At 44.8% G+C, this 16101-nt stretch overlaps 1 protein-coding gene across 1 annotated transcript in view; it reads right to left on the bottom strand.

Annotated features, from left to right (window-relative positions):
• PRDM16 (PR/SET domain 16) overlaps nt 1–16101 on the bottom strand; it is a 748686-nt gene that overhangs the window by 468361 nt on the left and 264224 nt on the right. Inside the window, exon 2 of the mRNA XM_084822017.1 lies at nt 9170–9519. Within this exon, the coding sequence (XP_084678143.1) occupies nt 9170–9519 (350 nt within the window). The remainder of the gene's footprint in view (nt 1–9169; nt 9520–16101) is intronic.

The following is a 16101-nucleotide window of genomic DNA, read 5'->3' as shown; positions in this document are numbered from 1 at the left end:
TAAGTCTCTTGGGGAGAACAGGGGAGAACAAAGGAATGTGGGCAATGGGGGAAAAAAGTGAGAAACCGATTATTATTATCTGAAGTCCAAAGCAAAGTATGGAGGTGGGTTACAATTGTTTGAACTGGGAGACAAAGATTTGTTTCTTTCTGAAGGAGCTGCAGAAACAAAGGTGCTTTGAAGAAACATGAGAAGCACCATTGAGAGTGAGTGTTCTCTCACGTACACTGTAGAAACACACCAAAATTAATAGTATCACAAAGTCAACAGCACATAGGATAGATAATAGAAATGGCCTGAACCAAACATAGCATTCAGCAAACAAAGGAGATATGCAACACGACTTAAAATGTGAAAGCAAACTACGTCTTGTTTCAGAAGAACAAAAGGAGGCCATTGGCCACAAGGTAATAGCAAAGTGATCTAGGATATTGCTAGCTTTCATGAAATTTCTAAGACCTAAGAGAAATGTTGGGATGCTGAAAATATCCATAATTTTGCATTCTTTTTAGAAGATCACATATATTTGCTGTGGCAGATATGATTCCTGAGCAGGAGCTTAAGGGTGCAATCCTATGCATGTTTAGACATTAAAAAAATCCTACAACTCCCAGCATTCCTCAGCCAGTATGGCTGGCTGGGGAAAGCTGGGAGTCATACGACTTCTTTCGGTCTAAACATGCATAAGATTGTGCCCTAAGTGTCCCTGAGCCTATCCCTTTGCTGAGATCATCATCTTACTTTTTTTTTTACTTAAAATCAGTGGGACCTGAACAGCATTTCGTTTTGGCTGGACCATGCCCCATGCATGCAGATGTCCTCATTGTGCACATGCCTCTTTATCCAGTTATTATAAGAAGAGCCTTGCTGGCCTGGAACAGACCAATGATCTGCCTAGTCCAACATCTTATTTTCCTTTTTCCATAGTACTCAGCCAGATGTTTCTGGGAAGCCCACAAGCAGGGCATGAAAAGGTAACGGCCAGTCTATTTGTGCATCAAGCCCAATATATCCAAATCTGAATGAGAGCAGTTCTCCATAGTCTCAAAGGCAGAGGCCTTTCTCATCACCTGCTACCTGATCCTTTTAACTGAAGATGCCAAGGATTGAAGATGGGGCCTTCTGTATGCAAAGCTCTACAACATGGTCCCTCCCTTGCCCCTCTCTTGATATTAAGGATGTTGGAGGAGTCTGTTTTGGGGGTGAAGCTCCATAAGCTTCCCGTGGTCCAGTCCCCTGGACTTCGGCCCACTTTCTGCTGTGGAGTATGACTCGATCTGCATTGAGTTGGGCCAGTTTGTGGTCTTCTTGTATTGTTTAAGTTGCGCAAATTACGGCCGAGCTTTGTGCGAATTTGTGTCGTTTGCACAAATCTCACCTGAATTTTGCGCAAATCTCTATTTGTGCAAATTACAGGCCCCCCCCAACATAAAACATTCCCAGAGTTCAGGAAGAACCTGCGGCTTGGCCTGCAAATGCAAACAGACTCAGGCACACAGTCAAACTCTGCCAAGCAGAAAGACAGCCAGGTTTCCCAGGAACGGACATCCCTATACTATATAGGTAGACAGATATGCACACACGTGCGCATGCACACACACACACACACACACACACGTGTCTCTGTAATATATATAGTATAACGCATACAGTATTTTTTATATATATATGTGTGTGTGTGTGTGTGTATGTATGTGTGTGTGTGTGTATATATATATATATACATATGATATTTTACACACACACTTCTATATACACTGCCAAACTGTTATTGCTTTCCTGTGGTCTCTGCTTGTTTATAAGCCAATCTTAAAATTTCCATTTAAAAGCATGATACATTTTTAAAAGTATATAAACTTACGTACATATAGCAGATACACTTAGATTTAGGGATTTTAGAAATATAAGTTTACAAGTGAGATGGCATTATTCATTTCCTTAAAATTCATCACGGAAAATGATCAGCTTTCATTCTGAAGAAGTATCCCATGATGTCAAACTGGACACATTTATGTCTGTTGCCTGTTTACCCCTTCAAACCAGAGGTGGGGAACCTGTGGTCCTCCAGACGTTATACCAGAACTGCCATCATTCCCAACCATTTGTCATGCTGGGTGAGGCTGATGGAAGTTGTAGTACAACAGCTTCTGGAGGGCCACCAGTTCCACACTCCTGCTTTCAGCAGATCTCCAGAAACAGATCACCACTATGCTATGCATGTTTGCTTAGAATGAAATACCATTGCATTTAATTGGGCTTACTCCCAAGTAAGTGTGAGTAGGATTGCAGTCCATGAAAGCTAGAACCTTCCATCCCATCCCAAGCCCAACAAACTGAATGAGAGCTAGAAGACATATGAGTGTGTGTGCGCGCGTGTGTGTGAAAGATAGAAAGACTACAACAGAGGATTAAAATATATATTTCAAGGTAAACGTTTCAGATTCCACCTTCACTGGTAGTTGTGCTGTTAACTGGGTATCAGGAGTGTCAGGCTGGAATGCCTGGAGATGAAAGTTCCTTAGGAGAACAAACAAAGGTCTGATTGGTGTAATGCTTATGAATTGCCCACCAGATTAAGGCCATTTGGACTAACATGCACTAACAGCCATTACATGCACTTCTACTTCCATGGTTTATTTAACTGAATGCTTTTTTAAAAGGATGTCATATGTAGGGAAAACTACAACGGACCTAAGAACAAGATTCCGTAACCACAAATCTTTAATTCTTACCCAAAAAAACTGGAGCAGCCTGTTGCAAGACATTTCAAATCTCCTGCACATAGTCTCTTGGATTTACAGTTGGTTCCAAAGGAACAAAGAAAAGACTCTGATACATTGAGAAAAGGGAAGAATTCTGGATCTAGAGACTCAGAACTCTTAGTTTGAATGGCCCCAATCTGGAAGACAATTCGTAAGTATTACACCAATCAGACCTCTGTTTTTTCTCCTAAGGAACTTTCATCTCCAGGCATCCCAAACTGCCACTCCTGATATCCTTTTAACAGCACAGCTACTGATGAGGGCAGGAGCCAAAACACTGAGCTTAAAATATATTTTTAATACTCTGCTTTTAGTCTTTCTGACTTTCTTACACATTTTACCTTAAGACTGACTGCATCCACAGTGGATCCAAAGCCTCCTTGCTGCTTTGCTCTCTCGCTCTCCCTCTCTCATTCATATATATGTCAGACTCTATGTTGCTCTCTACCCACAAGAAATCCAAAACAGAACAGAAGCCTAGAATTATAGGAATTTAATATATATTGAATTGTAGGTGCAGCCTTAAAAAGTCATCTCCATTTTGCAGCCAACCCTGCCCCTCAAACTGATGTGTTGCACTCCTTAAGGAATGTTTTCCTTCATTCCACAAGGTGTTTCCACATAGCTCATAAAAAGATATTTAATGTGCGCAAATCAAAGGTTGCCTGGTGTCCACACCCTCCTTGGAATGGCCCAATATTTCCAAGGCTGAACAGGAGAAGGTGGGAAGGAAAGATGTTTCCACAAGCAACTTTGGAAGGTGGTGCTAATCAAACATTCCAAAAAGTTACGAGTTTCATGGCAGACGCATTGTAGGGCAAGAGGGACTTCTGAGGCATCTTTGTTAAATGCGGTGGAAAGCTCAGAAAGCTGAGAGATTTGGCAGTGGTTCCTTTTTTCCATCTGTCTTTTGGAAAAAGGGAAGTTTTGATTGGGTTATCTGAGTTATTCCTCCATTCAATAATCCATTCAGTCAGGGCTGACACACAAAACTGCCCTACTGTTGGGGCTGGCTGGGCCATAGGTCTATCCTCCTTTGACTCTGGCCGCACATGCAAGAGAATGGAAGGGTATGGGAGGATGTGTTTTCTATTCAGATGCTTTGACAATCCTCAGATTAGAAGCATAACTTCCAGCAGCACCCAGGAGCCATTGCAGGTAGACACAGTGGTGCCATTAATGGTAGCCAGAAACATGTTTGTCCTTGCAGATCACCCAATGTATAAAGAGGTGCACCACCAATAGCAGCCAGGAATAGACAAGGGGAGGCTATTCAAAGCAGGTCTACTAAAAATGGGAGTGCCCATTCTCCAATGAAAATGCCCCTAATTCAGTTCTTGACCTTGCTCAGATTCTCACGGGGGCTTGCCACCCACCTTCACAGACCTTTGCATCCCGGAATTGTGGGGCTTGCCAGGTGCAAATGACAGCTCCATGCAGCCCAGGAGATGCCCAGGGCTTCATGACACTGTTTGCCCTGCTGTCCGCTGCCGGTTCTCCCCTTTCCCCCAAATAAGAGCATTATTTTTTTCTTGGAAAACACAGGGAACTAGCAGGGAGGACCAGGGAGCAGAAGAGGTGGGGAAGAACGGGGCTGCAAGAGTGTTAGAAATGTGTTTGATTTGAACACTCAGGCAGACTGATAGATTTTGGGGGAGAGCTAGCAGTGTCTCACCCATGCCTAGCCAGGGATGTATCTCTCCATGAAAATCAACCAGTACATCCAGATGCCCCACCTTGATGAAAGAGGTCCATGCTTAAGAAGGCCTGTGCTGTAGTTGTAGTCACTTCTTAAGTTACCGCAGGACCAAATCATATCAGTTTCGGATGGCTTCTCCCTCCATTGAAATGAGAGGTTCCCCAGCCAGGAATGCCTTTCCAACAGTTTTAGTGGAACTAAATGCAACCTGTCCAGAAGCTACATCACATATTTGCCTTGAATTTCATCCTGAACAGGAAGCAAAAATGCCAGCAATCCAGTTTATTGCCTGACCAAAAAAAAAAACAACAACTGAGGAGCACACAAAACTATTCCTAGAAAGTGTGTCACTTTCCCAGTCCTTGCAGTTAAAGTTAGAGAAATTTGTTCATACCATGCACATGAGCGCATACACACACGCACACATACATGCACACGCACACACATATCTATCTATCTATCTATCTATCTATCTATCTATCTATCTATCTCCCTATCTATCTATGGTGCAGGACTTCAGATACTGTCTGGAGACATTTAACAGTAAGTTTGAAAAGACTGTTTATTAAAGTAGATGAAAAAAATGTGTGCATTGGGAAACTAAATATACAATATAGCTGTGAACACTTCATCCTACACATATTTTAAGCTCTCATTTTAATTCAAATTCTGCAATATGAATATGGAAAACTGAGCAATTCAGACTAGTTATTTTGCAAGTTTTGCTCAGCCCTTCTGCTAAAACAGAGTTGGGCAAGCCTTTTTCAGTAGAGGGCTGCGTTCCCTCGGGAGTAATCTGTCGGGGGGGGGCATACTGACTGTGGGTCTGGCTGAAGCCAGTGGTGGGCAGGACCAGGACCCACAGTGGTTGGATCACAACTTCTCACAATGAGGGAGAGGGCTCTCTCGGTGGTGGCCCCCCAATTATGGAACTATCTCCCCGGTGAGGCCTGCTTGGTGCCAACATTGTTATCTTTTTGGAGCCAGGTTAAGACTTTTCTCTTCTCCCAGGCATTTGGCAGCATATGATAAGTTTTAATCAGTCCTGGATTGTTTTATGATTATGGTTGTTTGCTTGCAATTGCTTGTCTGAAGTCATTTTAGATTTATGTACTCTTGTGTATATTCTATTGTCTGTTTGCGTGCTTTTTATGGAAATGGCTTTTAATCTCTGTGTATTGTATTTTTAATGTTCTTTATCTTTGTAAACCACCCAGAGGGCTTTGGCTATTGGGCGGTATAGAAATGTAATAAACGATGATGATGACATCAGCTGCCCTGTGGGTAAGGAGAAGGAGCAAGGGAATCAGGGACAGGCAAAAGGGACACCAGGGCCTGCTCCAGTTGGCCTGACATCAGCTGCCCTGTGGGTAAGGAGAAGGAGCAAGGGAATCAGGGACAGGCAAAAGGGACACCAGGGCCTGCTCCAGTTGGTCTGTCCCACCTCTGCAAGATGAAATGGGAAGTTGGGCAGGCCTTTTTCAGTCAAGGGCTGCATTCCCTTGGGAGTATTCTGTTGGGGGGCGCATGCTGATGGTGGGTGTGGCTGAAGCCAGTGGTGGGCAGGACCAGAACCCACAGTGGTTGGGTCACAACTTCTCACAACGAGGCAGATGGCCTTCTTGGTGGTGGCCCCCCAATTTGGGGGGCTTCGGCTATTGAGTGGTATAGAAATGATAGAAATGAAATAAATAAACAAATAATTAAGCGGGGCCATCCCACCTGCCTTGCTGATAGTTTACATAACATTTTCCTCTTCTCTCCCCATCCTCTTTTTCCTTGTGTGTTGTGTCTTTTTAGATTGTAGCCCTGTGGACCGGGATTGTCTTTTATGCTGACTGATTATAAGCTGCTTCAGGAGCCTTGGGGGGTTGGGATGAGCAACAGGATAAAAATACTTCAAATAAATAAATAATCCAATGCAGAGGGCTTTTGAAATGAGGCTGAGGACTGCACGAAATGAGGCTGAGCCCTGTAGCTTGCCCATCCCTGTGCTGAAGGAACAGGTCCACGCAGGCTTGTGGTACCCTCAAGAAGCTGCTTGAACCCCAGAACCCCAGCAAGAACCACCAGTGATGCAATATACCCTCCTTTCAAAGCAGCACTCTGATCAGCTGTAGGGATGTGCAAATGAGCAAAACCAGAACTCCAAACTCCATCTTGAAGCTCGTTCCAATTTGAGTCCATATTGGATGATGAGCACTTTTTGTTTTGTTCTTGCCTGAGAATCCATGCGTATTTTCATGCACATTTTTCAAAATGTACTCATCCATTACGTGCATCTTTGAAATGTATACATTTTTCTCTCATTGATTAAAGTGTATTTGTGCACATTTTTGAAAAATGCACATTTGTTCATGCACATTTGTTCAAATGTACGCATGCTGTCAAATGCAGTTTTGGGGTCCATGAATCACACTGCAGGCTTGGAAACATCTGGACTTCAACTGCAGATAGCCGTATTCAGTCTGGAAGTTAAGAACTGGGTAAATCCTGATCAAAAATGAACTGAAACAACTTTCTCATCTGTCCCTAATTGGCTGATACTATAATTGTCATGGATGAGTCCAAGTCCCTTGAGATGTCTGACAGCTCCAATTCTGAATCAGAGTTGGAGCAGCTAGGTCAGAGCCCAGGGGAAGGACCTTCCCTAGAGCCCCAAGACTCTGGGAGAGATTTCTCCAAAACCTTGACAAACAGATGGCCCAGGCTGAGTTGCTGCCCCCTTCCTTCACCATTAGAACTCAAGTTTCTGAGGAGGAAGAGGGGCACAACTTGAGAGATGCTAGAGTGCCCCACAAGTCAAAGTGGGAGCAGTTAGGGACAGGGCTCAGATACTTTGCCAGGATAGCCACTCTTAAAAGCCAATGTAGGAGGGAGCCACCCTAAGGGAGAGGGCATCACTGTGAAGCAAGTTTGGCCATGGAGTTCATGGGCAAACTGTAAGCAACTTCACTACCCTCTAGTTCATCTCCTTTAATTAGAGATTGTAGATTAGTTGTTTAGGGCTTGGGGCATTCTGAGAGCTTCCTGGAATCTGCATTTGTAGAAAATCTAGTCTCTAGCAAAATAAAGCCATATTAGCCTGAAGCTTTGCCTCTTTGTGGTGTTGATTTTGAAGGGGAAGGACAACCAGTCTTGACAATAATTTCCTTACAATGCCCCAATGTAGCGTTGCTCCAGGGCATTGTATGGCATTAAAATGGCAGCTACATGCATGCAGCTGCCATTGCCCACAACTGCCCATTACCAGATAAGCCCACCATGCGTCTACTCATGTAGAATGGGGGCCACTTTGATGAGAGGCACCTTGAACCTTGACCCAGCCCTGAGTTCACAGCTTGGAAGTATTTATTCACACACACACACACACACCAAAACACCACAACTCTCCAGCTCTCACCTCATGAGGACGTTGATCTTGTTGGAGGCCTCATGTGAGGCAGGGACAGAGCCGGTGGAAGGTAAGGTCAGAGGCAAAAGTGAATAGGGCTACCCTTCTTGTTTTATTTTCCTGTCACTCTCATTACCCTCTCCCCACCCCACTCTCTTTCCCTTTTCCTCCCTGCCCAACAGCCTGCCAGAGGAGGGACAGATTGCTCTTGCCCAAGGTCTGAACTGAGGTCTGTTGCTTGCAGAGGCCAATTTAGTCTGAGGGGAGTACATACAGCAGCCCAAGGGGCACAGGCTGGTCAACTTGTGCGGCTGCCTTTGAAGACGGTTCGGAGGCTGCAGCTCATGCAGAATGCAGTGCAGCGGCCAGTTTGCTAACAGGGACCAGAAGGTCTGAACATACAAGACCAGCTCTGGCCCGCTTGCACTGGCTGCCTATATGCTTCGGAGCTCAATTCAAGGTGCTGGTTTTAACCTACAGTGCCTATACAGCTTGGGACCACAATACTTGAGACAGCACGGCTCTCCCGAAATGAGCCTACTCATACACTATGTTCAGCATCTAAGGCCCTCCTCCAAATGCCTTCTTCAAGGGAAGCTCGGAAGGCAGCAATGAGGGAGAGGGCCTTCTCAGTGGTGGCCCCCCATCTGTGGAACAAGATCCCTGATGAGGTCCGCCTGACCCCAACATGATTATCTTTTCGGCGCCAGGTTAAGACCTACCTCTTTTCCCAGGCATTTGGCAGCACATGATGAGTTTTAATCGGTCCTTGATGTGTCTTTAGTTATGACTGATAGATCAATGTTGTTTTTAGTTACAGTATATGTTGTGTGTGTATATTGCCTGTGTGCTTTTTTGTAAATGGCTTTAAAAATTTTTGTATTGTATGTTAATGTTTTAACTTCTGTAAACTGCCCAGAGAGCTTTGGCTATGGGGCAGTATAGAAATGCAATAAATAAATAAATAAATAAATAAATAAATAAATAAATAAGAAATGAATAGATAAATATAAAAAAACAAAATAAAAAATATTTATTTCTAAAATAAATAAATAAAAGGATGGACCCTGAGCCTTCCTACTGTTCAAGGAAGTATTGCGGGGAGGGGAAGGGGGTAAGCAAGATTGAAATTGTACCATTAATAACACTAAGCACAGCAGAATATTTATCGCAGTCCAGAACAACCAAGATGACACGGCATCAGCAACCACTTCCTCCTATCCATTCCAGTCCCAGAAGCCATTCAACACTCAAGGTTCACTGTGGCGTTCTTGCACCTCAAGGCGAAAATATATGCAATGACAACTCTCTTACCTCCCATCCAAAGCTTGTTTCCTTCAATGTCGTTCTTGGAAAGCCAACATGAGGCCCAAATCTTTCCCCAATTTCAATCTTCTTTTTGGTCCAAATGCCCAGACCTGCCCCTGGAATGGAGGACTCCCTCAGTTCAAAGTCGGGCGGGATTGGAATGTCATCGGGGATGTAGACGGGAGCTTCATATGGTGAGCCTTCCTTGGGATTGAAATCCTCACCCGTGGGAAAAGGGGACGGAGGCCCAATAGGGATGGGAGACATGATGCTGTCTTCTGTCTCCTCCTCTGCACTCTCGCCTGCTAGGAGATCTGCCTCTGTTTCATACATATTATTCACAATCTCGTTGTCACCTTTAAAAATAAGAAGCAGAGAAGGATATGGAAATATTATAAGGAGCACTTCTGAGGTCTCCCACCTGGGCCTTGTTGCACCAGGACAATGAGTTTGGGCTCAAAAACAGAGGTGGGCCTACTGAACCTACGAATCCCTACATATGACCATCACCTCTGACAGCATTCAGAGAGAAGCTTGGCTCATCCTCTATCCTCACAGCAAAGCTGTGGTCCTTTCTCAGTGGCTTTTGATCTCTATGAGCATCCAGTTCCAGATTTAAAAGGAGTTGCTCTGTAATGACCACATCAGTTTCTGCCAACACCTTGTTGCCCCCTTCCTTTCTCCACCCCACTGTTCTAAAGTGCAATGCCACACAATGTAAGCAGAGAGAGCAGGTAGCATGCTGAGCAAAGAGGCCCTTTAGTGAACATTTCTATTACTGTAATTATTGGAAGGAGGAGGAGGAAGAGGAAGAAGCAGCAGCTCATCACAGTCCATACACCTGTCTGAAACCGGTTTCCTTGCACGGGATGCTATCAAGCTTGTACCATTACAAATTCAGAAACAGCAATAAAACTGTGTAGGATCCACAAATATCATCCTACCCAAAATATACAATGGGCTGTCTGAGATGCGCATATCTTAAGTCTTGTATTCTCATGCACTGACCTCATGTGATTGTAGGGATGTCAGAGAATTCCACCACGAATCTCGGGGAGGCCGAATGCCAGCACATTCGCCCCCCTGAAATCAGTGGCGGAACGGTCTGCCCCCCCGCCCCCCCCCCCGGGACGGGACTTACCTTGGGCGGATCTTCCTGGCAGCGGCGGCTCCGGCGGTGGTTCAGCGGTGGTTCTGCGGTGGCGGCCGGTCTTCCGACCGGTTGCCGCCGCTGCCATTTCCAGTTAAAAACAAAACAAAACAAAAAAACCTGATAGGCTACGTAAAGATTTACGTAGCCTATCACGGCTAGATTTTTAAAAAACACCGTGATAGGCTACGTAAATGTTTACGTAGCCTATCACGGCTGATTTAAAAGAAAGAAAAGCACATACGCAAATGGCGGCGCCCATGGCGCTGCCATTTGTGTTCCTTATTTTGGCACGTCTCAGTCTACGTAAACATTTACGTAGACTAAGATGGCGAAAATAAGGGGAACGCAAATAGCGTAGCATCTACGCTATTTGCGTTCCCCTTATTTTCGCCGTTTTAGTCTATGTAAATGTTTACGTAGACTAAGACGTGCCAAAATAAGGAACGCAAATGGCGGCGCCCATGGGCGCCGCCATTTGCATACGTGCGTTTTTTTCTTTTAAATCAGCCATGATAGGCTACGTAAACATTTATGTAGCCTATCACGGCTGACTGCAGGGACGCAAACGGCCGCGGCTATGGCTGCCACCATTTGTGGAGCCGGCTGGCCAGGATTTGGGGGGGAGGGACAGAGCGCCTCCCCCCGGCCAGAATTTTGGCGGGAGGGATGGAACACCTCCCCCCACCACGAATGTCACCCTTCGAAAAGGTAAGTGACTTTCGTACATCCCTATGTGATTGAGAAGTTCCTGGGCAATTAACCATAGTTTCGTATTATGTTCGAATCAGGAAACACTGGTTACCAGAATCGGAACAAACCAGGATTTTAAACCAACTTCAAACCATGGTTTCATATCCTGGTTTCTTTCCAATCTGGTAACTATCGTTTCCCAATTCAGCTGCAGCAAGAAATTATGGTTAATTAACCCAGGAATTCTTTAGCTGTGGCATTCTGAGAATGAAGGAAGGAAGAGGTGGATGCGGGCAGAACACACAGGCACTGGTTTCTGCATATCTCAGTTTCATAAACCAAGATATGTACATACATCTGAACCAAGCTATTCTGTAAGGCCATCTTTCTTTCTTTTTCTTTTTAAAAATGGGGCAGTTTCTGGGCATCAAGTGTCACATATTTTCAGGTTCCCTAGGAAAACAAATTGCATACTCTTGAACTGAAGGGAGTGCCTCCAAAAGTATGATTTTCCTCCTTATTTTTTACCCCCCCCCCCCCGTTCCTGGAATATAACCATGCCACCTGTAGTTCAGATTTGGCCACAGCTGCCAGTCAAAACCCAGGCCTGGATTTGGTTCAGTAGGTTACCCGAAAGGAGGTGAGCAGACAACGTGCCATTGAGACTATGCCTCTCGCATTATGCACTGCTTGGCAAGCCCTGGAGAAGTGTTTCTCCTTGAACATGACACCACCAGCAGCTTATTCGCAATTGCGCTCAAAGCAACGCATCACACACAATTTAAGCCAGTGGGCTTTTTAAAAGTTGACCTCTTCTCTCCACTGTAGTACGCATATTACTCGGTAAAACCTCAACACAGGAAGAACATTTGTCTGTGACTGAATACCAAGCTACAGCAGGGCAGTGGGAATGTTTTGTACAGTTAACGGTTCCAGAAAAAATAGATTCATAATCCGCTTCCAAACAGAGCCCTTCAGGAACTATTTCAAATCTATTCTCTGCACAGAAAACAAAACAAAACAAAAAAAAAGCCTCAAACCTCTAAAAAGTCATGTGGCTAAAACACTTATTTAATTTAGGAGCATTCAGAAGAGTAATTATTAGCCTACAAGTGGGCGGTGGCGTATTTCTTTCTTTTCCACTGATTTGTGCCTTGTGCTTACAAAAGCAGCAGCCGAACCACAGCTTTTTCCCTCATGCATTGAAGTTTTTACCGTTGTTTGGGAGTGGGGTGGGACACCCCCAGAAAACATTTAAATGGGACAAATGCGAAACAAAGGTAAAATTGCAAAGGGGAACAATTAGCTGAATTAGTCAGAGTTGGTGACCACATCGAGTTACCAGAAAACATGTCCGATGGGGAGAGAGCACAGCACCGTTAATGGAAAAGCACTGTAGCAAAGATGCAAGATGTTCAGCACTTTACAGGATTGAATCTTCCATTGGGTCCTCTATTGTTACCTTTTAAAAACATGAATATACAGGCTAAATACCCTTAATCGAGCAAAGTTGTCCCCCCCCATACACAATTAGGAAATTAGTGTGATTATTTTAGCAGGCTGCAAATTACCACACTTAACTGGATTGGGGGAAAGTGCCATTATTCGACACTCAAAGTTACTTCCCTTTTCTGCCTTTTTTTTTTTTTTTTTTTGCTAAAATCTACAGAAAGGGGCGGGGGAAGCAACATGTTCAGTGAGCTTCTGAAGACAGTGGAGGGTTTGTTTTTTAAAGAATAAAATGGAATATGCTGAATGCCATCAAGGTTTTTTGGTGGATTTTTGCAGACTATGGAATTCTTAAAGGTGCAGGACTGCCCTCTCTCTGGTGTGGACCTGGAACCTCGACTTGTAATGATGGACTGGATGATATGTTGGTGTTGGGCAGGGAGGGATTGGTGCTGAACTTTTATATGGGTTTCTTACTTGAGGATACAGGCATAAGAATATAAACAGCCTTCTAGTCCGTCATCCGGTTTACCACAGTGGTCAACTGCATGTCAACTGCATAGCTGGTATCCTGGCTAGTGACTACCTTTGAGGCACCTTCACGAATCTGACGAATCTCCTTTAAAAGCCTGTGCCAAGTATGCTCTTGGCCTCAGAATCTACTTTCCACGCTAGCAGACTCGAAGAGGTGGGCTATTAAAGACGAAGGTGCTTCTGATCATGTAGTGAGTGCCTGTTGACATTTCACAGATGAAAATAAGGATGTGGTTATGTACTCATAATGCACATTTTTGAACTGCATCACGTTTGCCTGTGTTTTCCCCCTCCCATTTCAGCACTGATTTTCATTAAAAAAAAAAAATAGCCACACAACACACATACATCATTTAAATGTGTATTTAAATATATATTTTTAAATGTATTGGGTTGTAGCCAACTGGCATCCCTCTGCTGATTTCTCCCCAGCTGAGGCTTCCATCTGTGTAAAGGGGAGGGAGGCGAGTGCAGCCCCCCTCCTCTTGAAATCTGTTCTGGAGAGTTGGTGGACCCTTTGGAACAGAACAGGAGGTGCCACAGAGGGGCACAGGGAGAAAAGGGTATCATCAAAAATGTCCATTCTACCCTTTCTGCTAATGGCATCCACTTCTGGTTCAAAGGGTCTTCCATCAGCTGAGGGACATCAACTGGATTCAATCCATTTTCTCCCCAAAAATGCATTTCTAGGTGTATTTTCTCTCAAAGTTCACATTTTTCAAACATATTTTAATACATACTTTGAACTTTTAATACACATTTTAATACATCAGTGGCTACTAGCCCTGATGGCTATGTGCTACCTCCAGTACCAGAGGCAGTGAGCCTGTGTACACCAGTTGCTGGGGAACATGGGCGGGAGGGTGCTGTTGCGCTCATGCCCTGCTTGTGGGTTCCTGGTCGACAGCTGGTCGGCCACTGTGTGAACAAAATGCTGGACTAGATGGACCCTTGCTCTGATCCAGCAGGGCTCTTCCTATGTTCTTATGTTAACCAAAAGCTGTGTCTGAATATTTGGGAAGTGTGAAAGTCAGTGGAGATATAGGGGTGAACGGATTCCCCACTGTCTATTCTGATGGGGAATCCGTGGGGGGGGGGAGGCAATCCGTTCCTCCCCCCCGGAATCCTCCACAGCGGTTCCGCTCCGCTCGGATTCCAGGGGGGGGGACTGGCTTCGGGGCGCTTACCTTCCCTCCTGCCAGCCAGAGCCGTTCGCATCCTCCCTGTCCCTGCCGATTGCCATGTCTTAAAAAAAAAAAAAAAAAAAGGCGATCGGGAGGATGTGCCTGTAGACTTATATGCAAATTAAGTCATGAATCTTGTGTATAAGTCTATGTGTCCATAGGCTTATATGCAAGATTCACCGCTCTATTTTGCGTATAAGTCTATGGGCACATCCTCCCAATCGGCTTTTTTTTTTTTTTTTTTTTTTTAAGACATGGCAATCGGCAGGGACAGGGAGGAGGCGAATGGCTCTGGCTGGCAAGAAGCAGCTGAGTGCCATTCCGCCTCCAGTCCTCCTGGAGCAGAGGTAAGTGGTGCCGATCCACTGCAGATTCCTGAGGCTGGATTCCAAAGAATTGGCCTCATTTGAATCCGCAGCGGATTTCTCTGACATCCCTAGTGGAGAAGTCCATTTCGATCTTCTCATTAGTCCTAGAGGTGTGGATCTGGTCAGTTGGTATTATAATTCTCAAAAAAGCTGAATTTCTCAAGCATCCCTCTCCTCCCTTTCTGTATGGACACATTTCTTAAGTTTATTTTCTTTCTGCCTGATGAGGGGGAAATGGTGGTGGCAGTGGCGGGGAGCCTTAAGAATCCTACATTCTTATCGGAAACTCATTATTTGAGTGCCAAATGCTTCGGCTACATAAGTGGCATGACCATCCCCACACAAGGAGGAGGTATCAGCATGCTTGGGGGGACCCAAAGTTTGCAGAAGCACAAGGAAAAAAATTAAGGGGGCAACAAAACCAACAAACCCCCCAACAACAGCATAATTTGGTGTCATCAGCAAACTTGGCCACACTTCGCTGCTCATTCCTAATTCCAGATCATTCATGAACAGGTTGAAAAGCACTGGTCCTAATAGAGATCCCTGTGGGACCCCACTATTTACTCCTCTCCATTGGGAGAATGTACCATTTATTCCTATTCTCTGCTTTCTGTTCTTTAACCAGTTCCTGATCCATAAGAGGACCTGTCCTCATATTCTGTGATTAATTCTAAACAAGTGAGGATAGGGGTGTAATTACTCAGCAATGAGGGGAAAAAGGCACTCTGCATATGCTCATCATTCCTTTGTTATAGTACTTCTCACCTCTTTATTTCAAGAAAGGGCCAAATGCGAGAAGGAGTTAAATGTGCATGGCTATAAAGAAAAGTACAAGTGAGGCTACCAGAGACCCAGGCCTACCAGATAGATAGAAAGATGTAACTGTGTGCAAATATGGCTACTGGCTGAAGTACAGGGAAAGGACAGATTTACCTTCTCTCCATTCATCCATTGGCTGCAAGCTTCTGCTGTCTTTGTCCCGTGTTCCCCCTCCCCCTCCCCAGAATAACAATCCGACAACTGCCGCATTGTGGACTCTGGAGCAACGTGAGGTCCTCCTAGCGAGCATATTAATGGTTGACCTCTGATGTAATCGGGAAGGGCGGGGGGGGGGGAAATAGCACCCAGCCGAAATTACAGTTTTCACTTCAGCGTGGAAAGGCATTCTGTGCTGCCAACTAGGAGCAAAGCAGTTATAACAGCAGGGCTCGACTTTCAGGAATGACTCTTTCATCCCTTTTATATTCTCAAAACGGGCTTCGGGTCTCTAAGAAATATTCCCTCCTCTTCTTTTGAGGCTTCATCACGTTTATACTGAAAGTCATTGCTTGGGATTACTAAAGGACTGGGGAGTGGTGGGATTTTGCTGTATGCATTCTGGGGAAATGCATATATAGCTGATGAGTGTTTCCTTCAGGGGAGAGAGAGAAAGAAAAAGGGCAATCTTGCTTACGCAAACATGCCCCCAGAAACAAGCCTTTCAGAAGCATTATACACCATAATCCTGAAAATACTTGTGGCTGCTGTAAATGTTTCTCCTCTGGGTATTAGCAAGTC

This window comes from Heloderma suspectum, chromosome 15 (assembly GCF_057233095.1).
Source record: "Heloderma suspectum isolate Gila_16-S chromosome 15, 16-S_ref, whole genome shotgun sequence".
NCBI lineage: Eukaryota > Metazoa > Chordata > Lepidosauria > Squamata > Helodermatidae > Heloderma > Heloderma suspectum.
This window is presented reverse-complemented; position numbering and strand designations above follow the sequence as displayed.